Source organism: Xiphophorus hellerii, chromosome 4 (assembly GCF_003331165.1).
Source record: "Xiphophorus hellerii strain 12219 chromosome 4, Xiphophorus_hellerii-4.1, whole genome shotgun sequence".
In the NCBI taxonomy this organism is placed as follows: Eukaryota; Metazoa; Chordata; class Actinopteri; order Cyprinodontiformes; family Poeciliidae; genus Xiphophorus; species Xiphophorus hellerii.
The window spans coordinates 1915817-1940208 of NC_045675.1; the positions used below are offsets into that span (position 1 = coordinate 1915817).

The window sequence follows — 24392 nt, forward strand, 5'->3', positions numbered from 1 at the left end:
TTCACCATAATGCCACTCACACAGCTGATCTGCGTCAAATTCTCAACCAGAAATAAGCCGAACATTTTTCTGTTTCTGGGGAATTTAGTGTTTCACATATTTTATTCTTTTCATCTTTTATTTTTCTGTCCAATAACCTAACAACTTTCTGTTTTGTTGTTTTATAAATATCTAAGTTTATTAATGTGAGAAAACTACAGTTATCTGTTCATTCAGTCAGTATTTACTCAGGTTTCCCTCAGAGTTTTATCAGCCTGGCGGGCCACCAGGCTGACTGGAGCCCTGCCAGACTGAGCGCTCCTTGTTTATATATTTTAGGATTATTTTTCTCCTTTTTAAGACTTTACAGTTGATGTATGGGAATGGTTAATAATGTCTTCAAATAACACACAATTACTTTGTGATATTTTCAAATTTCCTGTCAACCTTAAACATTTTTTAACTGAAAAACATGGCCGCTCTGGCACCGCCACCACCAAGCAAGTTTTCTCAGGGCATTAAAATGTTAAAATATAAAGTTTTTAAAAAGAATTCACCATTATGAAAGACTTCTTAAAATATGGCCGCCATCTTGATACAAAAGAAAAGATGACTGCTTACCAATTAACTTCAGATGAAGTCATTAATCTGTAACTTTAATCCGTAGTTTTTATCGTTGCATCATGTTGGTACCAAAAGCTGCAGATTTATCAGTGAAAATAAAACGAAGCTGCTTCTCTCCGGTTCAGTTTGCTGCCATCTGAAACAGAAAGAGCCGCCCCACACTGGGCCCGACCCGTTCCGTATGGGGCCCCTCATCGCCTCAGGCCATATGAAGCAGCTTTAATGGCTGCTGCTGTTTCACGCTACGAGCCAATCTGGCGGCGCTCCTGCAGCCATCAGAGAGCTGTTGGTTCACTACAGCAGCAATAAAAGCGTCCCGGACCTCCTGCGGTGCCGGATCGTTCCAGAACCTCCGCATCCCACCGCATTGATGCAGATCAGAGCGTTGTTTATCTCAGAATATGGATCCGATCTGGAGTTATCAGGGTTCTGACCGCTGCGGCGCGGAGCGGCCATCTGGACCGGAGAAACCAGAACAAGAACCTGCTTTTATCTGCCCCTCCGTCCAGAGAGCGTCTCCTCCCCAGACGTCGCTGCCTGCAGAATGGAAACGACCTTCGACAGAAACAACCAGTGAAGTTTGTTATGGTGCAGCTGCTTCCTTACAGCTGATGGCTCAACAAGATGGCTGCCGCTGCGCTCCGGGTCGGAACTGTCTGCAATTCCAGGACTGAGATGGAAAGTTTGGCGTTTCCAAACTTTATTCCTCATCTCGGTACCGACCCATTCAGAATGTTTCAGAATGATTTTCCAGCAGCTACTCATGCTGCATTCAGGTACAGCTGGGAAACTAGGCTTTTTGCAAAAATTAAAAATGCAAACCTTAGTTACTGTGATTTATTTTCTGGGTTTTTTTTTTGCTTTTACCTGCTCAACTATAAACATTTTTAATGAAATCTTTATATTATTAAAGATCTAAAAATGGCCTCAGATTGTTGCAGTTTCCTAGTTTTTTGGGTCAACGATTGTTTTCTGTTTCATTTTAGAAATTTTTACCAATTTTACTTGTGATTGAACAAAATCATTTCAAGCGCAGTAAATGGCCCGCGGGCCACATGTTGGGCCCCCTGCTGTAAACCCTGCTAACTTGGCCTCGCCTGGGTTTAAAATCTTTGAAGTCGTGGCGTTCTTCTTCTTCTTCTTCTGGTGACGTGTCGTTGACATGGCGGCGCGCTCCGGCAGCAGAATAAAGAAGGAAAGCTGATGGATGTTTGCTGTGATGATGAGAGGAGCAGCGGCTCCGTCTGCTGCTCCTCTCATCCTCTGAGGCCTTCACCGCCTCACATTCAGCACTTTTCTGCATCTTCTCCTGTTTTCCAGTTTTTTCCAGCTTTTCTTTTTAAACCGTCTGATTTGTGTCCGTTTCCTCCTGTGTGTTCTGCAGGCTGGATTTTCTCCTGAAGTCTTCGCAGAGGCTTTTCGTCACCGCTCATCGGTTTCCTCATGCTGGGATTTACATTAGTGAATCTGGTAAAGACTCTGTTTCTCCCTTTAAATTGGCTTCCAGGCTATTAAGGTGTGCTCTCACCGTGTTCTTATCATGTCGTGTTATTTGTTTGCTTCTCTTTTCTGCGTCAGCCGTTGGAGGAGTTGCAGAGGAAATTATTTATATGTGCTGGAGGCATTTTTTGTTGGGATTTAGCTCAGCGTCGGCGCCTCATTCAGAGGAGTGAGCTCTAAAAGAAGCACCACAGGCAGATCGATACTGCAGAGCTTCTCCTTTATGCTCTGAGGGACCATATTTGTTAAATGGAAGAAACTGGCTTCACACAAATCAGGCCTTCCAGGTCGGATTGAGACGCAGGAGCTCATTTCTGTGGATATTGATTTGTTTCCTGACAAACATTTAACAGGATTTGCTTTAGAAAGGTTATGATTTCAATCTGGTTTTATCCTGATCACAATATCTCTGTGCGTAGGATCAATACTTTAATCAATATTAGTCTGCTTTTAATCATATTTATGATATTTATATAAATAGTTAAATACTCTCAGTGGTGGGCACCGCTAGCTACAAACTTAGTTGTGCTAATGCTAAAGCGCTAAACCAATATGGTATTTAGAAGCTAATGCTGAAGTGCTAATGCTAAAACAATGGAAGACTGCTGAGTTACACAATGCTATATTTAGCTTCCCACCACAGAGTCGACCAATCACGTCTTGTTCTTGACTCAGTTTTCTTTTTTTGGCAATCTTTATTTATTCAACTGAAAGTTTACAAAACAGCTAAATAAATGAGTGTTTTAAAGATTACACAGAAAAATTAATTTAGGGGAAGCTATGTGTGCTAATCACTTTCAAAGTTAGCAAAAATGCTAAAGCGCTAACATGAGAAACTAGCTGCGCTGTTAGCAGGACTCTTCCATAACTGCATCCAGATCTAATTAGTATTTTTATTTTTTTACCTAAGAAGGACTTGATAAAAAAACATTTAAAATATTTTATTTAATATTTGTTTGTTTATTTAAGGATCCCTGTAGAAACTATTCTACAAACATCACAAAAAAAGACGTAATGAAATTCCTGAAGCCACAAAGTCAAAATCAAGCGTTTCAACAAATAAAACATTTAACAAACATTACAGAAGAACATCACGAAATACCTTCAAATGCAAAAATTCACCAATTTCAAAGATTAAAAACAAACTAAAACGATCTTTACTTTCGGTGTAAATTTACCCATTTATAAATTCAATATTATTTCATTATTAATTTTTTAAGGTTCTTTTTAAAATGTACATGATTACCTGGAGTTATGGTCGGCCTCCTGCTGAACCATGAAGTTTTTCTTTTCAGTGCCTTTTTATCAGCTCAGTAAACCAGTTTGTTGGTTTATTAAACATGTAGAATATGTGCGGTCCGGTTTCAGACGAGTTTCCTGGTTTCTGGTGCTGAAGCTGCTCTGACTGGAGCTGGAGACCCAAACTGCTGATGGGGGATTTTAGCCCAGTTGTCACCACTTCCCTCATCCTCCCCTCAGACTTTCACACCTTGCTTTCGATTAGCCGCCCCCCTCCCCCCTCCCCCGTCCTCAGCGCCGCAGTCTGCTGCAGCGGAGTCATCCTGATGAAGATCCGCCCTCCGAGTGACGGATCGGACCAACCCGTTGACTTCATGAGACAGAACCGGCTCATGAGTGCCCAGCTAACAAAGCGGCGCTAATGAAAACTCCCTGCTGGATGAAACCGAGGTCTGTCTGACCTGCGGTGGTTCTGCTTCAGTAAGCGGCGCCGCCAGCAGATAATAATCATAATAAAACAGCAGAATAACGCAGAGCTCAAGGTTTTCACGCCTCCAAAAACAAAAAGCTGCCGCAATAAATCAATTAATCAATTAATCGCATGATAAATTAAAACGAGCTCAGTAATTCCCATTTACATGATTTATGGTTTTCTCTCCTTCTTCTAAAAACTGGATGATAAATGTCTTCCCTGCTGGATTCTGCCTTTTTTGAAGAACAATTTTGTTTACAGAGACTTCATAATTCATTTAATTTTTTATGTCTGTTTTGTTTATTTATTGTGAATATTTAAAATCGCACCAATCTTTTAAAAGCCTAAGCTGATTTTGGCCGATACCAATTTTTTTTCTTCTGAAATGTTGCTAAATGGAGGAAGAAAGTTGCTGAGTTGGCAACAGTTGAGCAACTATTGTTAAGTGCAAATATGCAGACATGAGGTGGTCTGTCAGTCTAACCTCTAAAGGTGAAGCTGCAGACGACAGTCGCTGATTTTTAGACCTTTGCTGAGCTGAAGAGGATCGGCTTCATGTTTTCTCAACTATCCCGTCTTTTGAAGGACAGTTTTCTCTACAGAGACTTCATAATTCATTTAATTTGTTGTTTGATTTATTTATCTATTGGATATTTAAAATATCTCCCAGTTCCAGAGTTAAATGTTTGTTAAAATTTAAAGTTTCACATCTGTGAGAATGTGTTCTTGCATTATTTTGCCATTATTACTGTAATATTACTTTAAAATGTTCTCAAAACAACAACCAACAACCTTACTGAGCTTTCCTCCCATCTACCCCACTCCCATTCAGAGCACCTCTGACCTCTGACCTCTGCCTCTCATTGGACGGTTCAGACACACTGGAGGTCTGAGCTGCTGGAGGCTGAGGAAACCTGACTAAAATCTGACTCTGACTAACCGCTGTAACAAGGTAATCCCTGTTTCAGAAACACTCTGACCAAAGCTTTGATTTCTGGGACCGGGTCAGAACATTTCCTGAATCAAAACCCAAATGTTCAGCAGGGTGTTGAATATGTGTTGATCCTCAGTGAAACGGTCTCAGCTCCGGTAGAGGAGCCGCAGCCGGAGGGGAAAACGCTGCAGAGTCAGCAAAACAAAACCTCCAGGTCGGATTATCAGCTGAAACCAAAATCCTGCTCCCATCATGCTCTGGGGAAGGAACATGAACCACATGCTGCAGCATGAAACATTAACGTTACATTAGTTACAAACCTAATCTCAGATGTTCCTTAATAAATCATCACTGTAGACTCCAGAGGTGCTCATAAATACCAGATTATAAACCAATCCCCAGTTTGTTGTTATTATTTTTTTAAAGAACATGCTGTCAATCCTGTAAATAAAGGAGAAATTTTACCCACTGTTTGATTTCTGCCTTTGCAAAGATCTTAAATAAAAGAGTCAGAGTGTAAAGTGGTTTTTGGAGCCAGATGTTGTCGTTCAGCTTGTGGTCAGAAGGACTGGCCGTTTCATTTCTCATATGGCATTACATGCATTCATTCAACAGAAAGATGTTTTTCAACTATTTAATGTTCATATTTATAGTGAACAGAAAATAAAAACCTCACATTAAGTTTTAGAGAAATGCGGAGCGTTACATAAGACCACTCAACGCCTCGATGATGCAATAATTCATGCAAATTAACGAGCAACGAGTTCATATCTTGTGCAGCGTATGGAAAACCGTCAGAGTCGGCCCACATTTCTGTCTTTAAAAACACGGGTTTTATGTCACACTCTATATTTTCTGAGTTATTAGATATAAACTTGATCATTATAATGGCATAGATTCACCGTTTAAACTGTTTAAACTGAAACAAATGATTGTGCTGCGTTTGTGGCGAACTGAGACTTTTACTGACCAGTACTGATATCCAGTTAGTACTGGTTCCTGTGGTTTGTCCAGCAGCAGAAACGCATCCAAACCTGAGTGTTTTACTGGAGTGGGACTCATTTTCAGCCCTGGAGTTTCCTGTCTCAGACTGGCAGGGGAAACCGGCCCAAACGTCCCACAGGCCCACCAGGACATGATCCAGTACTCCCAATTAACCAAACTGGGCCGGTGCTTAGACTTTGTTTTTATCCAGCACTTAAAAAAAGAAAACATTGACTCTCCAGGTAGTTTGGAATCTGATGAGTTTTATGGATTTAATGAACAGGAAAAAGAAAAGTTCATTATTCCACCTGTTGATTCTGTTAACATCCATGTTAATAATTAGCTGAATTGTTGGCTAATTATCTTTTATTCACTTTGGGTTTAAAAACATCTGTTTCTTTGTGGTTTAGCACGATTTTGATAAAGACTAAAAATGTCGGGATGAATATTTCAGACAGCGCTGAAAACATAAAGCCGCCATAGTTATGCATAAATATAGTTTCCTGTAAGAACAGCAGCTAAATGAGAAGTGGTGGTAAAAAGGCCAGCCGACTGTAAACCGGTGGCAGATTGTTTTCACTGCAGCAGTTTTCACGCGGCTCAGTGTGCTGAGTACGGCCCGTCAATGAGTCGATCGGTCAATCAGCAGTAAACAAATCAGCAGCGTATCTGGTTATTGATTATCTGTCGGCTCACACAGACATAAACAAACTGTTTGGTTGTGAGACAAAAGAGTTTTGTTCTGGGGTCCAGAGGGGAAACATGGACCCGTTTCTGCTTTAACGGCCTGGAAACACCGACACCAGCCTGGCTCATCGGGCCCAAATGCTCCACAGTGTCACCTTGAAGTCTGTGGAAATGTGAAACTGGAGTCGATCTTGAATTGATCCTGACTGCTGAGTGTTGATGAGGAGATGAAATCCCTTCCGGTTGGTTTTCTGTAATAAAACCACTGATGATTCTTTACGCCGTTTACATTAATAACTTGTGTAAAGTTGCTCCAGACCTGATGGAAACGCGTCTGAAACAAATGAAAGGGGTTTTCCTGCTGCAGCGTTCTGGTCAGCCGCCATGATGTCTGATTGTTTCACCGTGGTTACACTGTAAAACTGAGTTAAAATCACTTCTAACTCAGAAGATCTTAATAATCCAGACGCCCTCCCTGCAGCGCCTCGGTTTCATTCAGACCAATAATCAGTGGACAGTAAACAGTTTGGGGTAAAGCTGATTGCTTTCTTAATGTCAGGACATAAACACTGAGAAATATCCGAACTTTCCCAACTAACGTCTCAGATTAACTCTCACCCTCCGTTTCCATGGAGACGATGAAAGCAGAAGTCGGTGCTTTTTTAATTGAATATTTCTGCTCATGTCGGCAGATTTTATTAATGTATTGGAATGTAATCTCTGTAAGACAGCAGATTCAGCTCAGACAGGATTGAATGTGTTTGCAAAAAAAAAAAGCACCCAACAGAAAATGTGACCTGCAGAGGAGGAGCAAAGAAAAATGCTGGAAATATTCAACCAGTTAGAAAAGTCCAGCATCCTCCCACTGCAGAACCAGTTAGGAGATGAGGCCCAACTGGTCAGGTTTTGGGTGACGAAGGTTTTCCCAGTGCAGAGTGTCGGCACAGACATCTGAGGTCCATCAGAGCTCCGTTGACTGAAAACGTTTCTCTTTTTATACACAGACATAAATGCACTGAATTACACATTTATTTGATAACTCAGCTCCAGTGCAGCAAACCGACAAACACCAACAGCTTCTGAAGTAAAAATAACACAACTCCACTGGAACAGCTAATGTAAAATAATTAATAAGTTCTCTACATGTAATAATAAACTGTCACATGGTTCAGAAAATGCAACTAGGAATTATAAATGTAGGAGGAAATAAACAATAAAGCATGACGTCACTCAGAGCACAGAGCATAGAAATACACTGAACAGATCTGCCCTTATGGATTGGGCACATTGTCACCAATACCCCATCTAGAATTTTTTTTGATATTGGGACCGATATAGATATTAATATCTGATTGGTGGAGGCTTGAAGTGATTATCTGCAGTTTCTCCGGTGCAGACGGCCGTTGGGCACCTGGTTGTGGATCTGAACTCAGAAAATCCGGCTGAATCTCCGTTTCGCCAGCAGCACATTGAGCTGGACCTTCGCCGGCTTCTCCATCTTCCCTCGCTGTCCTCTTCTTCATAGACAGTAAATGATGAGGCGCTCCAGAAGAGCCATCTACTACATTTGTTATGACTGGCAGAGAAATGAGGGGCGAAGATTGAAGGAGGGAAAAAGTGACGGACGGAGATTGAAAGAGACAACATGTGATTGGTACAGTGAGAAGCTCTCATTAATGGATGTCTGCTGCTGCTTTTCGACTCGCTCCGACCTCACAAACAACAACACGGGCCTCCTTCCTCCGCTGTCAGGGAGATGAATCTCCTGCTGGCGACTGGAAAGAAATGGAGCTCTGCTGGGGAAATTAAGTCACAGCTATACTTAATCATTTACCTCCACTCCTTGTTCTTGCCGTCTTCCTTCTCTCTGCTCTTTCCGCCTCTCTGTTGTCCTCTGCCAGCTGACAGCTGAGGTGAGGAATCGCTCTGGTCTCTAAACAAAATCCCGGAGCTCCCAGAAACTGACGCCTCTCAGCACTTTGTGACCCACATGAGCGGCGCTGAATTCCTGCGCATCAGCAGAGAGGAGCAGGACGGATTTCACTGCCTGCTGTTGCATAAGTGCTGCTGGAATGAGGAAAGATGGTTCATAACAACGAATGGTTGTGATTTTATGAGGCAGTCAGGACAGAAATATGGCACAACGTGGCTAATTCAGTTAGCTTACAGTTAGCTTACCCTCTGGGTGGTTAGCTGATTAAAGCTGGGAAAGCAAAACCCAGCAGTCCGTCCATCCACCTGTCCCAAATGAATTGATCCATCCATCTGTCCCATTTCAATCATTCTCCTGTCCCAGTTGAACTGAATCATCCATCCGTCTGTTTCCAGGACAGACGGACCAGTTAAAGCACCAGTTCGTTCTGCTTTTGTTCTTCCAGCTTCAGTAAAAACTCCTGTCATCTAAAACCTCTGAGACTCAGAGACACATTTAGGCCCAGAACGGAGAATTCTCCCTCTCTGTCCGTAACGGTCAACATTCAGTCCAAACCTTCGTTTCCATAGAGATTAAAAGCAATATCAATAGATCAGAGATGCAGATGATCGTCTTTATTGCTGATGACTGTGAACCTGAATGGATGCAGCATTTTATGGGTAAAAGCTGCAGAAGAAACATTCAGAACCACTGAGGCCAAAGTCTCAATATTTAACCAGTTAGTCCCAGTAACTAACCATTAGAACCAGTAATCTCTGCAGATCTTCACTGGGAAACCAAACTCCTGCATAATTAACACATAAACGTGTCTCACATCTGTCATAAATAACTCTGCACTATGGAGAAAAATGTTATTTTTTACATTTTAACCAGAAAAGCTGTTTGAATGTTGAAATATTTTATAATTAATTACTATTTTCCAATCACAAAAAACAAATTTTTACTATTTTTTTATTATTTAAATGGATTCAGAATACAAAATTAAAAAGCATTTAGAAAAGTGACAGAAACGAAAGCTGCGGGTCTGAAGTCAGCGTGAACTAAAATCTATTTAATTCTTTTCCTGATGCATTAAAGGAAAGTTTTTACCCAGATTAAGATTAATTTAAAATAAACGAGTGCATTAGGGAGAAAGCGAGTTATTTTTCCTGCATTTTGCAGCAGATTATTGATGACATGTTTGGGCGTGTGAACGTCGGCTCGGCGGCATCATGGCCGCCTGACAGCGGCGTCCTCAGCTGACCTCACATCAGCTGAGGTCAGCTGTCAGGCAGAAACTGGGATTTAAGTTTAAACATGAGGCAGATTCTGCAGTCATTCACGTTTCTCAGATTACAGATTAAAAACAATAGACCAACTTCAGCGACAAACTCTGATATTTACTGCTTTATGTCTGTAAATATCCAAAAACATAAAGATTGGAAATTATGTCTTTATTACTTACCTTTTGTTATTAAATAATTGCTAAAAAATGATTAAAATAAATAAAAGTAACTGGGAATGAAACTGAAATTAGATAAAAGTGTAATTAAAACGAGATTAAAATTTTAAAATGTAATTAAACACAATTAAAAATCACATTCAAAGGAAATAAAATAAAAGTTAGATGGAATTTAGATGAGAAATGTTGAAATAAAGTTTTAAAAATAATTTGAAAGTAAACAAAGCAATAATAAATTAAAAAAAAAAGAAAATAACATTAAATTGGTTTTTAAAAAATCTTACAAATCATTTCCTAAAAAAAACTAATATTTAAGATCATTTTCTAAAAAGATTAGAAGTTAATTTCTGTTAGAATCAAATTTTGTAGAAAATATCCCAGTTTGATTATTTAAAGCAGTAAATAAATATAATTGGATATTATTTTACCTGTAAAGGTTTCCACAATCATTTATCAGGAAACTTGACGTTCTCATCTGATCCACATTCACAGCATTTCATTCAGGCTGAGGTGTGGTCTTTAACTAGGCCGTCGGCACGCCTTTTCTCCTTTAGCCGCTCTGTGAACAGTTAAAACCCATCAGACTCCCTCATGCTGAACAAGCAGGAACATCGTTTATTTGAAGAGCTTTCCTCCCGCCTGCGGGTCGGTTTCCTTCTGTCGTCTTGATTGGCTTTTAATCAGAACCGACGCGTCTTTTTAAAGAGACATCGCTCCACCAGCAGGATCCACATCCTGACTGACATGTTGGCGTTTCTCCCGCCGGGCCGAGGCTTCCCTCCAACCCAAACACATTCCCACTTCGGACTCGGGCCAAGGCCGTCTGCTTAACCTTGATTTTTAAAATGACTGGAGGCAGCGGATTGTAACGGAAAATAAACTACATACATGCAGAACTCGTGAAAACGAACCCAGCGGTTTAAAAATGATAAGAAAACCTCCTGGTAGCTGCAGCTGCTGAGTGGACCGGGGTGTACTTACTTTGATCCAGTTTGTTCTGGTTGAACACGGTCGAACCTCAGATACAATCGGATCTTCGTGTCACATCTGTGCTGCCATCTTGTCGTCTCTCTGGACTCGTTTTTATCTCTCAACCAATCAGGATCCTGACAGCAGCGGTTAAAAGCTTCGAGTCTGTCCAGACGGATCATGGCGCTGCAGCCGCTGGGCCAGTACCGTCACGATGGCACCGGGCCACAATCAATGGAGCTCATTGACCGGACGAAGGGAAGCATGGTCCAGCCCGATGGTGCTGCTCTCCGACCCGATTCGGTCTGAGACGTTCTGGTGGAACGACGTCGTTCCCATCCAACAGAGAAACCAAACATCTGCTCTGGATCCGTCCAAATTCTGAATAGTTTGGATCCTCTGTGGAAGAGGAAGCTGTGGGCAGGAGGAGACGGAGCCGATGGTTCTTCAGTTTCCTCCTGCTTTGGCTTAAACACAAAGTTTAGATGTTTTATACAAAAGTTTTATTTTAGGGGATATTGAGGTAAATTTCAGATTGTTACTCCACCAATGTTTATGGATCCATTTTTATGCCAAAATAAACAGTCAGTCAAATCAGATAAACAGCTAATAATTATTTTAGTAATCAATTACTCAATGCTAAGGAAAGTAAATGGTGCTCCTGGATTGGCTGCCTTGGAAATGTCAGCCAATCGCAGGTCAGCTAGCATTAGCATCAGTATTTTAGCTTTTAAGCTGCATTTACGTTTGACTACTTTAGATATGCTCTGTTAAAAACTCTGTGAACATTTTGGAGTCACATTCCACATAAAAATATTCACATAGTGAACCGGAACAGGCCGATATCATCAGAAGCCCTTTGGGTTGTGGCAGAACATTTCGGACATTTTGTTGAATCCAGGAAGAAAGCAGGCGGTTCTGTCAGAAAACATCATGAGTGTAATTAAATTCTGCAATGAAACGTTTGGACCCGGTCAAACATGTCCAAGATAAAAATAATCCTGCAGATAAAAATGCTTTTCAGCTTCGTTTCTCCCATGTTTTCTGCTCCAGTTTGGAGCGCCGCCTTCATGTTAGCTTAGCTGCGTTAGCTGACGGGAATAAAGTTCGGAGGAGTTTGAAAGAACCCAAAGGAAACTTGTTGGACGGACAAAGTGTGGGCCGTGGGTGGTGCTGGACCTGTTTGTCGCTCCGGGCTTCTTGTTTCATGTTGCTCCCACTTTGAAGAGCTCATTTAAATCCTCTGTTTTCCTTTTCCAATATTCATTCGATTATGTGGGCGTTTCTTAAGCTAATTACCCAGAAACGATCCAATCCGGATCCTCGATCTCCCCGGGAACGCGGCGTTCCGGGGGGAATTTCAAGTTTCGTGCCAGAAAGTTTTAAAAGTCAGAATTCTCCAGTTTAGTTGGCGTATTGATCTGGAATGAAGGCGGCTTCGTCTCCAGGACGTTATGGATCCAGCAGCTAAACGCACAGCGGCTGATAATAGATTCCCGATGCGACCTCTGACCCTCTCTGCTCCTGAAACCGATTCGCTGTGGAAGGAAGTGGAGTGTGTGGGCAGCCGGAGCGCAGCGGCACACAGAAGAGCTGCTGTGTGTGGCTCAGAGCGCTGTGTTGTCGTATTATTTCTGCTGTCCGTGTGTGTGGGCGGCGCGTGTTTACACTGAGAGAGATGAAGAACGGCGATCTGGATTCAGAATAACTCGACTGATCTTCGTCCTCCCACTGCAGCTGCAGCTCACTTTTCTTTACGTTTCTCACAACGCTGAATATTCACATTATTTTATGTCAAAAACACAAACTTCATCGGGTTTTATGTTAGGCAGAAGTTAGAGCATCATTGAAAGTGAGTTGAATAAAAATCTGAAAAGTGTGGAGTGTATTTTTGGAGAGCCATCTTGTGCTGCAGCTGTTTAAAGGTTTGTCTCGATCAGTTCTGCAAATCTGTAACAGACATGTTTGTCTGTTTCGTTCTGCAAAACGGTTCAAACTCAGTCACACTGGATGGCGAAGGATGACTGGCGGCCTAGTCAAAGCCAACTGGGCTTTGACTAGGCCGCTGTAAGGCTATGTTCACACAACAGACAAATGAGACCCATATTTCAGACTTTATCTTGGCAGTATGAATGATCCAATTTTGATCCTTTCACAATAAAATAAAAAAATAATACACTTCCATATGTGGAACAAAATATTTCCCAATAGTTTTTAAAATGTCAATCAATCAATCAATCAATCAATCAATCAAATTTTATTTGTATAGCACATTTCAGCAGCAAGACATTTCAAAGTGCTTTACATCATTACAAACACAGAATCACAATGCAATATAGAATCAATCATTAACTCAAGTTCCATCAATAAATTTGTAATTGATTACATTTCAAACACAATCCTAAACAGGTGGGTTTTCAGTTGAGATTTAAAGGAAGTCAGTGTTTCAGCTGTTTTACAGTTTTCTGGAAGTTTGTTCCAAATTTGTGGTGCATAGATGCTGAAAGCTGCTTCTCCTCGTTTGGTTCTGGTTCTGGGGATGCAGAGCAGAACCAGAACCAGAACCTGAGAGGTTTGGAAGGTTGATACAACAACAGCAGATCTTTAATGTATTGTGGTGCTAAACCGTTCAGTGATTTATAAACTAACAACACTTTTTATTTTAAAGTCTATTCTTTGAGCTACAGGGAGCCAGTGGAGGGACTTTAAAACTGGTGTTATGTGCTCTATCTGTCTGCAGTCTGAACGGTCACATTTTATTTGACTTTTCAATCAATTAATCAATCAATCGATCATGTTTATCTATTTAACACATTTCAGCATCACAGCAGCTCAAAGTTCTTTCCATCATTAAACTATGAAAAACATCATAAACACATCATATAGTCAGAATGTGTGAAAACCAAAAACAGGCATTACGTTTTGTAAAGTTCCATCGTTAAAATCAAACATGTTGGTCAATGTTTTGTTGATGTGCGTCATAGAACCACAAATCTCCATGGCAACAACTGAATAGCTGCGCAAAACGCCTGGTTGGACCTAGCTCCGCCTTCGAGGCACGGCTCCTCCTCTGAGCTGCAGTTAACGAGTTTCTGCCTCACAGAGCAGCTCCTTCAGACTAGCCAGCAGCAATTAGCAAACAGCTGAGCTCATTATAGGAGCTGCTGCTCAGAGCAACGCTGGTGAAAACGTTGCTAAAGGGTTAATAGAGGAGCCATGTTCGGATGACAACATGGAGGCGGAGCTTCAGAAAGAGCAGGAGTTTTTAAAGAGACAGTGGCCCAATTTCAAGTCACTGAATTACAAAATCAAATTTCTTTTAAGACATATTTGATATACTGTATATAACGTTTTAATAAAAACTGAAGTTAACATAGTAACTTGATTGTACTAAATACAGAAAGACCAGGCAGAAAAAATATTGTTTTTAGCATCCAGACTCGGTGTGTGTGTGTGTGTGGGCGTGGGGGGTTATGTGTTTGTGTGTGCGTGTGGGGGCGTGTGTGTGTGTCCCGGTTTGTGTGTGTGTGTTTGGACTCTGGCGGTAAATGTTCCCGTCTCAAAGTTAAGCTCTTTCAGCTCCAGACGTTACAGGAAACGATCATCAGTGGATTTCTGAGATCAGACGTTTATTTATAGTTCAGAGTCGGTAATGGAAGAAGCAAACAGCCGCAGGTCCAGGGAACCTCCCCCCCCCCCTCCCCCCCGCCTCTGTGGGACGATAGATCTGACCTTTGACTCCATAACAAGCAGCGAAGTGTCTGCGCTGTTCTGTTGGGTCGTCTGGGTATGTTTCCTGATCTGGCTCCCAGCAGCAGGCGGGGGAGGGGCGTGTCGGGTCAGTGTTCCTCTGAGTAAACAGAGGAAGGTGTTGTTGACCTGCTGACCTCTGCTGGGTGGAAAGGAGGATTCGTTTCCACTCGCCACCTGGACCCGAAGTGTGTTCTGTAATGGTGGAGCCGTCGCTGCCTCATGGTGTGTTTATGGTGCAGAACCTCCAGACTAAACCAACATGGTTCTGCGGGTTCCTGAGCAGGTTCTGCATGAAACCTGCAGCCGGTCTGAAGCTTCCACAGAGGAGGAAATCCTGACTGGAGCGTCGCTCGGCTCTGATCTCTGAATGTTGACTTCAGGTTAAAAACCTGCAGCTCTGAGGAGAAGAGCTGGACGCATCGATCCTAAATATCCATAATATCGGTATTGGGTCGATACTTTAGATTCAGATTAGATCAGTTTATTTAAATAGCACATTTCTTCTGGTACTGGTTCTGCTCTGCGTCCAGAACCAGAACCAAACATGGAGAAGCAGCATTCAGCTTCTATGCACCACAAATCTGGAACAAACTTCCAGAAAACTGAAAAACAGCCAAAACACTGAATTCCTTTACATCCAGATGAAACCCAGCTGGTTGCAGTTTCTTTTGATTCATAATAAATGAAACATTTTGATCTCTGATGATGGAAGAATTTAATGTTTCAGTTGATTTTTGACTTTGAACTCACTTACTGCTGAAACAAACTACACAAATAAACCTGATTGATTAAAAACAGAAAAATACTAATTTATAAGAGACACCACACATCAAAGGTTTCTCTAACAATTCTTGGTTTATTACTTTAATATGAAATGCAATGAAAACAGTGAGATTATTGTTAGTAAATGGTCAGATTTGGTTTGGAATAAAGGTTTTGTTCAGAATCGCTGGATTTAACCTCCTTTAAGGAGCGTTCACAGACACCACCTGTTGCATAAAGTGGCATTTATAAATGATAAGGTGTCTTTTTCCCGGGATGAGGAGAGGAATCCTTTAATCTGTCTGGATAAACGGCCTTCCTGCCTGAACAGAGGAAGGATCAGACTGTTCTTCAGTCAAATGTAAAGCGGAGAAACGCTGCTTCCAGAGAAAGCCGCGTTTCCTGGAGGAGACATAAACTATTTAACCGTTTATGATGCTGAAAAGAAGCGAACGAGGCCTCAGAGGGGACCGGTGCATTCCACGGTGCAGGAAGAAAACCCCCACAATGCCCCTCTGTTGTTCCCGACAATGTAAGGTGACACCGCTCCCCTCCTCCTCCCCGGCAGGGATGATCCGTTCTTTTCTCCATAAAGTGGGAAAAAAGGGAGTGGGGCTGAAATCGGAGCAGTTTCCTGGGAGGTGGAGGAGATTTATGGTCTGTTTGTGTGCGAGGAAGAGGAGGAGGACGAAGTGGGACGAAGGTCTGCAGATCCTGGACGAGCCTGGGCTGAGGAAGATCCTGAGGAGGAAGAGCTGAGCTCTCTGAGCGGCTGGACTTTGACTTGTTTCTGTTTGGATCGCAGGACGGGAAATATCCAGGTGGGAAGGTGGGGACAAAGGTCACTGCTGCCATTTCTGTCCTCTAAAGCAGTTTACTCTGGTTTCTTCCTGTTTTCACTCACCGAGCTGCAGAAACGAGCGAACCCTCTGCAGGTCTCCTGAGCGCCGCAGAGCCGACCCAGCTGTTTGAGCTTCGATCCGTTTCCACACATCCAGCAGGTCGAAACGCCGCCGACGGTTTTCCTGCTGCAGCTCCGTGCTTCTCCGAGTTAGAAGCGAAACAAGCGCCGCCGCTTCGCTCTCGTTCCTCTGCAGGCGGTCGGTGGATTTGTGGCTTTTGGAGGGTTTTTTTTTTTTAGCTTCTTTGGCTTAACTGGAAGTCAGGAAGTGAGGATCAGCCGACTTGTCCTCACACGCTGAAAAATGATTCACTGGACGAACTCGGCTCAGTTCAAGGCAGTTTCTCCATCCAACCTAATCCACACGCATCAGAAGGACAAAATCACCTCAGAATGTGAATAATTTAGGTTGGTCCAACACAATGAAACTCAGTTGAGTTAAATTTTATTATTTGTGTTCAACTAACATCACCTAAAAGAATCAACTGTTTTATTTAACACTTGAATTCAGAGCAGAAACGTTTCGTAGGTTTTTGTGAACAAACTTACTTTTCATTTGGTCAAAAATTAACAAGATCAAACTGCAAACAGAAAAATGTTTTTCTGCATTTTCAATAATTCTTCTCTAAGGAGGATTTGTTTTTGTATTTTTACACAAAACAGATCATAAATCTTCTTTTTCTTAGTATAAAATGAAAAAGTATAATCTGATTTTTCTTTGTTAGTCAAACTTCACTTAAGTCGTGTGAATATTTGCAGCAAAGCAGCAACATCAACATGTTATAAACTGTTGATAATAAAACTTAAAAACTATTTTTATTATTATTATTAAAGACAAGTTTTTTTTTAAGACTTTATATCCAAAACCAACTCAGACATTCACAACCTTACAGGTTAATAAAAACACCTTTAGTAAATCTAAGTTCTCAAATTTGCACTTTGATTTCTGGGAAAGCTGCAGCTTTTCCTAACAGGAAGTGGTAGTTGTTACGAAGCAGTCTGATTGGCTGCCTTGGGTTCCAGCTTTGCGCTGCGCTGCCCCCTGTGGGTGTGGCATGTTTAAAACAACAGATTTGTTTCCTGTGGATGAAAACTTCAGAAACTGATCCCATTTACAATGTTTTTTTTAAAACAATATTTCAGTGATATTTAGTTTTTATAAAGACGCGGCTACATGTGGACAAGCTTTGAGTAAAATCCGACCTGGATCTTCCGGATCAGACGTTGTTCCTTCCTGTCCAGCATGAAGTTTCTCCACTGAGCTGTTTATGTACTTGGATCAGGTTTTCTGTCATATTTTGATTATTTTTGCTATTATTCTAGAGATTATGACCAAAGCTCCACTCCGACTGACGTTCCTCATTCCTAAGCTGTTGTTTTGAAAAGTTGACTTTAGGGTTCAAAAATTGACCGCAGTGGAAATTAGAAACCAATCAGAGATAATCCAGCTTCAGATGTAACAGATCCTGTTCTGCAGGATCCTGCTGCATCGTTTAAATATCTTAAAACTGGATTTTAGAGCCAGGACGGGACGGAGACGGGCCGATAAGAACCGTGTCTCAGCCGAGCTGGAAGCTTTCTGCGCCGTTTCTTATGATTTTTATTCTTCATCGTGTTTTTCCTGTGAAGGATTAAAACATGGAGACATTCAGCAGAATCTGCTGCCTGGACAAAAGACGGGAAGCAAAGATTAAATTCTGCATCAACAGGAACATCTGGAACATGCTGATGAAACGTCAAGATAATAAAAAAATTAATCAAACATTTTAAAAGCTGGAGTTTTTTTGTCAAAGCTGTAGTTACTTTAAAATAATAAAGAAACATTAATATGCTAATTTAAAACAAATAAAAAAGTTAGCATCTGTATCTGTATTTTTTGTAAGTATCAGTAAGTAAAGCTGGGCTGACTTTAACTGATGTTTATTTCCACCAATATACAAATATATGTATAATCTGTAAATATCAGTTATTGTCGTTAAGTGAGGTTGAGGTTTTGTGACCTGAAGGCTTCAGGTTTCTACTGAACAACCCGAGTTTTAATGTTTTATTCCAGACTTGTTTTGCTGCAGAAATATCTGCTGTAAATTCACAGTAAACTTTAAGATTAGAGTTTTTAAAATGGGTCAAACATTAACTGGAAATAAAAGTTTGGAAAGTTGAAATTGGAAAAGAAAACTTCAGAGGAAGGAGGTGTTAGTGAGGGAGACGGAGGATCAGGATGCAGGAGGGACGTTTGGGTCGGATCCCGACTGATTTGTCTGTAGAGCTGTTATTCAGAGATTACTTCTCTGAAAGTCTTGACCCGTCCCTCGGCGTGACCTCTGAAAGCGGGCCGACTCTTCAGCTTGTCCGGCTTCGTTAGCGGCCTGGAGGACTTGGACCGTCACGGTCGCTTTTAACTCCAGCTGCCTGTGAAATTCAGCCTGACGTCTCCGTTCAGATCAAGGCAGATAATTAAGGGTCAGAGAGAGAAAGACCTCGTTGCGGCGCCTCCTGCTGGCACAGAAAGCAATGATCCGAAGACAGGAAGGATGTTCTCAGGGAGTTTAATCTGTAAACGGGTTTTTCTGTGGAAGCAGATCAGGATGTGATGGCAGCCATGTCAGGAGGCGGAGCTCCACTTCAGAGGTCAGGGAGGTCAACGCAGAGCGTGAGGGGAGTTGATTACGGCTCTGCTCTCTTATCTGCGCTAATGGAAGAAGCGCCTGCTGATTATTCTGCTAATCAGAACCGTCCTCTCCGTGATTAGCTCTGTGCTCAGAGAGCAGCGGTGCCGGGAACGGCCGCGGCGGTTCAGGATCGTTTCATTACCATCCCGTTCGTCTGCTGCTGCAGCTCGGAACGCCGGGAAAATCCCAGGCGGGAAGAGGAAGTGTGTGAGTCCGTCCTCTTCATCGTCTCACCACACACTCTCAGTTGGACTTTGACTGGGCCGTTCCACTCGATTGCTCCGCATGTCTGGCTTTTATGGAAGATGGTTGAAGAGATGACCTCAGACCAGACCATGTGGCAGGGTGATGGCAGCGTCATGCTGTGGGATTCTGGAAGATGGATGGAGGATCCAAATCACAGATTTATTTTTTTCTTATTTTTGAAAAATGGTTAAATATAACCAAAACATTGGTGACCCCGTCCACCGGGTCAGTCAGTCAAAAGGAAACCGTCTGATTGTCAGACCTGTGGAGACAAGATCGAGACTAGGCCCGGTCCGGTCCAGTCCGGCAGAACTTCTGCCTCCCTGCCCACCTGGGTCCGGTCCGGTCCAGTCCGGTCCGGCAGAACTTCTGCCTCCCTGCCCACCTGGACATTCTTCCTTTGGATCTAAACTCCGGAGAAAACGAACCCACGTCAGATTTTCCCTCTGTGTTTTCGTCGTTCCTTTGACCCGACTCTCTCTGGGTTTCTGGGTTTTTCTGAGCTCCGTGTTCTGGTACCGGTCCGGTCGTTTCTGCGGCGTTTCCAGGATTAGTGAGCAGAACCCGGCCGCTGCTGCTGCGTTTTAACTTGGCGCCCCGCGGTGCCGTCCTCCGCTCTGCTCAGGTTCTGTCAGCCAGTCGTTTGGGTTTTATGGTCGTAATTAGAGGCGGGTTGTCCGGGTTCTGTCCCGACCCGGTTTATCACCTCCACCGTCTCCTCTCTGCTTATTTAATCTGCTGAACAGAATCTTCCTGTTTATTATCTCCTCCGGTTTATCGCTCCCTCTTTGTTGTCGTCTAATCTTTCTGCCTTCGCTTAATCTTTGCTTTTCCTTTTATCGCCTCTCCTCCTTTCACCTTTCCTGTTTGCTGTATTTATCTCTCCGCTCCCTTTATTCTCTTTTTCTCCACTCTTTGTCCTTTTCTCCTTCCAGTAATTCCCGTCACCTCTTCACCTCTTTCTCCTAATCTTTGCTCTCCATTCGTCTTCTTTTCTTGTCCGTCTCAGCAGCTTTCATGGCTCCTGACGGCATCCAGCGCATACATCAGCCTCTCTAATTAACTCATAAATCATACTTGGGAAGTTTAAATGAGCGTTGGAGGGCTTTCTGCTCTCGCTTTGAGCCACTAGACAAGCAGATATTTGTGCTGCGTTTAATGCTGCGTCACTCTGAAGGAACTCGTGTTCCTCTTTGTTCTCCAGTTATGACTGATTCCAAACCTTTATGTAACCTTTCATATAAAATAACCATGTTTAGTAAAACAAAATGAACAATTATGATGTAAACAGTGACATGTATGAAATGTTAATTAGGCTCAAATTTGCGTAAACATTAGCTCATACAATGATTAAATTTAAGAATCTAATATTTCCAATCTGTGGAGTTTATATCTTTAAATCAAGAGCAGCAATAATAATATTACTGAAGTAAAAGAGAAAAGTGCAGTAAAACTACTTGTATAAGTAAGTAAAAGTATCCAGTATTACCAACTTCTGAACGTAGATAACAGCAAAATTAGCAGAATGGTTTTGTTAAGAACAAGAACAGGCTCTTATCTATAGTTTAAACATCAAACATCCTAAAATTAATCAACAAGCTCAGTGGAAACCGACTCAGCGCTAGCAAAGAGGCTAACATCTACAGACGTCCTTATCGCCGCTCTGGGGGCTCAGCCAACAGAAAACAAACTCCTGGACTGGAGGCTTTATGCAGAATTAAAAATCATTTTAAATACAACAACTTGTTATTTTTCCTTTAACCTCCAAAAATCTGATTTATAATCTGAAATTATCTGCCTGACAGTCCCTAATTTTTTATTTAAGATTTCTTGTTTCTGTAATTTTTTAATAATTTTTCATTTAAATCAATCAATAAAGTTTATTTGTAAATCACCTTTCAGGCATTTCAACGTGCTTTAATAATAAAAATACAAAAACTGTCCGACTGTTTTTTGTTTTTTCCAACTCTGTTTCTTCACTACTTTAAAACTCTCATTCCAACATGTTTATATTAAATATGTCCTAAACTCAGGAGGTTTTACCAGCTTAATCTGTAATCTGTGGTTCTGTCTCAGAACCGGATCAGTACCGATCCAAGAATCCACCAGAAGACAAATGAAACCCCAAAGTTTCTGTAAAATCCCACAGTGCGTGTCTGCTCTGCTGCCGCTGGGGGTTCTGGGTAATTTAAGAGGGATTAATAATCCCGCCCCCTTGACTGGGCGACGATTTACCTGCAGCTTATCTGGATTGTTTACCTTCAACATAGCGACTGTTTCTGGAGCTAAACGCTGGATCTGACGCTCAGCGGGTCATGTGACACTCAGCGGGTCATGTGATGCTCAGTGACCTGCTCTACGCCGCCCAGTGGTGGCAGATCAACCATAGACCTGACCAGTATGACCCTTGACCTCTGGGTCAGAGCCTCAGCGTCTCCTCAGACACCATCGTGTCTGAGGAGCAGACACGATGCAACTTATACATGCAAATAAACAAACAATTGAATCATTTTTTAATTAAGAAGATCAACATTTTATTTCCTGAAATCATGAAATGCAGCGGCGGCAGCAGCGGCATCATTCCTTCAGTGATTGGCTGTTTGCAGCATCAGCAGCTTAAAAATCCTGCTAACATCAACATGTGGGAAACTTTCTGTTCGATCTGCTGGTTATTTGTTTAGATTAACTGATTACTGATTGGATAGTAAAAGGGGCTTAATGAGAGATTTTTACAGAATTTGAACCATTTGAGGCTAAAACTGCCAAAAGCTTTGAGGTGAACAGATTACAGAAAAACAAGATTTTTCATTTAAATTGTTTATATTTAATTACTGCTCTGAATATGTTGTTTTCACTAAATGGCCTTTTTTGGAACTCTACCCTCCAGTTAATGATGAATCAATTACTAAATTATCTGAGGATTATTTCATTAATGGTTTCTCTCCTGTGACTCTTTTACTTTCTCTGATCCTGAATCTCAAATTTCCTTCCAAACTTTTGTTTGAGGTTTTTTTTTTCAACATAAACTCTAAAGTTTGTTGGTAAATCTCCTGGTTTTGGTTCATGCGTGTAAATGTTGTCGGTTTCTGTCTTTTGGCTAAAAGAGATGTTTAATCCCAGGGATTATTTTGAATTCCCAGCCGAACTGGGAGGAAACGTGTCTGATGAGCCACTTCCTGTGTTCTGACCAGAATTATTTAAAAAGTTTTGGGTTTTTCATTATAGTTTTATTTTCTTTGTCTAACTCAGTTGGTTTAAATGAGTTTTTACAGTGTGTTTGTTTTAGGTAAATATTGTTTCATTTTTCTTACAGTGGTAGTTTTGGTTGTTAGTTTTGTGATTATGTTTACATGGATTGGGTTGAATGCTCAACAAAAATGTAAAAAACATTTATCCAATTAATGTTGAACAATCAGCTGCAGTTTTCTCCCTTCTTCTGTTGCCGCCATTTTGCAGATTATTTTAGATTAGCTGCTTGCGTGGCGAAAAAAAAAAAAATTTCCCATCAGTTTGAAAGTTTAATAAATGGATTCATAAACACAAAAAAGGATAAATATCTGTAATTTCAGCAGGTTTTAGTTTTATAAACACAGTTTAGCTTAAAGCTTCATTCAGTTACTGAAATGTTTGGGTCGTTATCTCTGGTTCTGACCCGTTGTGTCTCCTCAGATGAAAGGATGCTGCAGGGAGCTGAAGACGGACTGAGCCCCACCTGAACCCCCCGTCCCGACTGCCGCCGCCGCCGTCCCATCATGCACCTGCTGTGCCGCGGGCGCCTCAAGCTGCTGGTGGCGTCTCTGACCGCCGTCGTCCTGCTCACCTGGCTCTACCTGCTGGCAGGAAACCTGGAGAGTGAGTAGGAGCGGGAAGTGGTTCTGCCGGGTCGGTTTGGGTTGGACTCGAACTGAGACAAACTTCTTAATATTTTTGGTTTTGCAAAAACTATTTTACTGAACATGATGGCGGTCACATTTCTCCGGGCTTATTGAAGATTTAAAACATAAGAAAGGTTTTGCAGGTTTGCCAGATAAAAAAAAAATCTTATTTTTTTCATCTTGATCATATTATTCTATATTTTTATGTTTTTGGTTCACTCCTGCTTTATTTTGAAAGGTTCATTAAAAGGGAACGCCCAAGTCTTCATTTAGTAAAAGTGATTTGTTTTTACAAATTAAATCAAATTAAAAACTAAAACTTGTGTCCCGCCTTACATTTTAGGAGTTAGGGCCGCTCAAACTCACTTCAAGGACCGCAAACGGCCCCTGAGCCGCACTTTGGACACCTTTGCTTTACTGGAACTGGTCCAGTTTTTAATCCAGCTCAGCTCAGTTTTCTTTAATCTCACCACAAAGTTTGATTCCTCAACTCATTTCTCATCCTGACGCCCAGCAGAACCAATATGGCCGCCCAGCAGTTCTGTCTGTTGACTGGAAGCTCTAAAATCCCACAGTCAGTAAACGCAGCAGCTGCAGATCACATAGATTACCCATAATGCCACAGGGGAATCTGTGTGTTCAGAGCCAGAATTAAAGATGCACTTCTGCATTTTATTTACATGTAGCAGGAAACTAAACCAGTAAAAACTGGAGCAGCAGCTTTTCCTCTGTGTGGAGAAGAAAGTGAATGTGGCGTTTTTCCTCCCTCAGACGGGGGAGTGAACATTCCCATCATGTGAACATTCCCATCATGCCATCAGGATCAGGAGGGAGGGAGGATGATGATGATGAAGGGAAATGATCCTGCTAGTTGTTCAGTTCAGTCAAAGTCAATAACATTCATTTTAATAATGAATCATTTTCTTTATCGAGTCGTTGCAGCAATTCCTCATGCTGAGCCTGCAGGGGGCGACAGTGGAAAGGAAAACCTTTAACAGGAACCTGGATCAGGACCATCCATCCATCATCCATCCATCATCCATCTATCCATCCATCCATCATCCATCCATCCATCATTCATCCATCCATCCATCCATCATCCATCCATCATCCATCTATCCATCCATCATCCATCCATCCATCCATCCATCCATACATCCAAAATCCATCCATCCATCCATCCATCCATCCATCCAAAATCCATCCATCCATCCATCCATCCATCCATCCATCCATCCATCCATCCTCCATCCATCTTCCATCCATCATCCATCCATCCATCCATCCATCCATCCATCCATCCATACATCCATCCATCCATCCATCCATCCATCCATCATCCATCATCCATCCATCCATCCAAAATCCATCCATCCATCCATCCATCCTCCATCCATCCATCCTCCATCCAAAATCCATCCAAA

The 24392-nt window shown here is 41.9% G+C and overlaps 1 protein-coding gene across 5 annotated transcripts in view; it reads left to right on the forward strand.

Moving 5' to 3' along the window:
- The window catches only part of large2 (LARGE xylosyl- and glucuronyltransferase 2), a 67381-nt gene that overhangs the window by 29617 nt on the left and 13372 nt on the right, over positions 1-24392 (forward strand). Inside the window, exons 2-3 of one of the 5 annotated variants that reach the window (XM_032561748.1) lie at positions 1988-2073; positions 22763-22945. In XM_032561748.1, coding sequence (XP_032417639.1) covers positions 22846-22945 — 100 coding nt within the window. In that variant the 5' untranslated portion in view covers positions 1988-2073; positions 22763-22845. Of the gene's footprint in view, positions 1-1987; positions 2074-15954; positions 16107-16163; positions 16587-22762; positions 22946-24392 lie in introns of those variants that run through there. The other 4 variants (XM_032561749.1, XM_032561750.1, XM_032561752.1 and 1 more) reach the window with 4 other exon arrangements.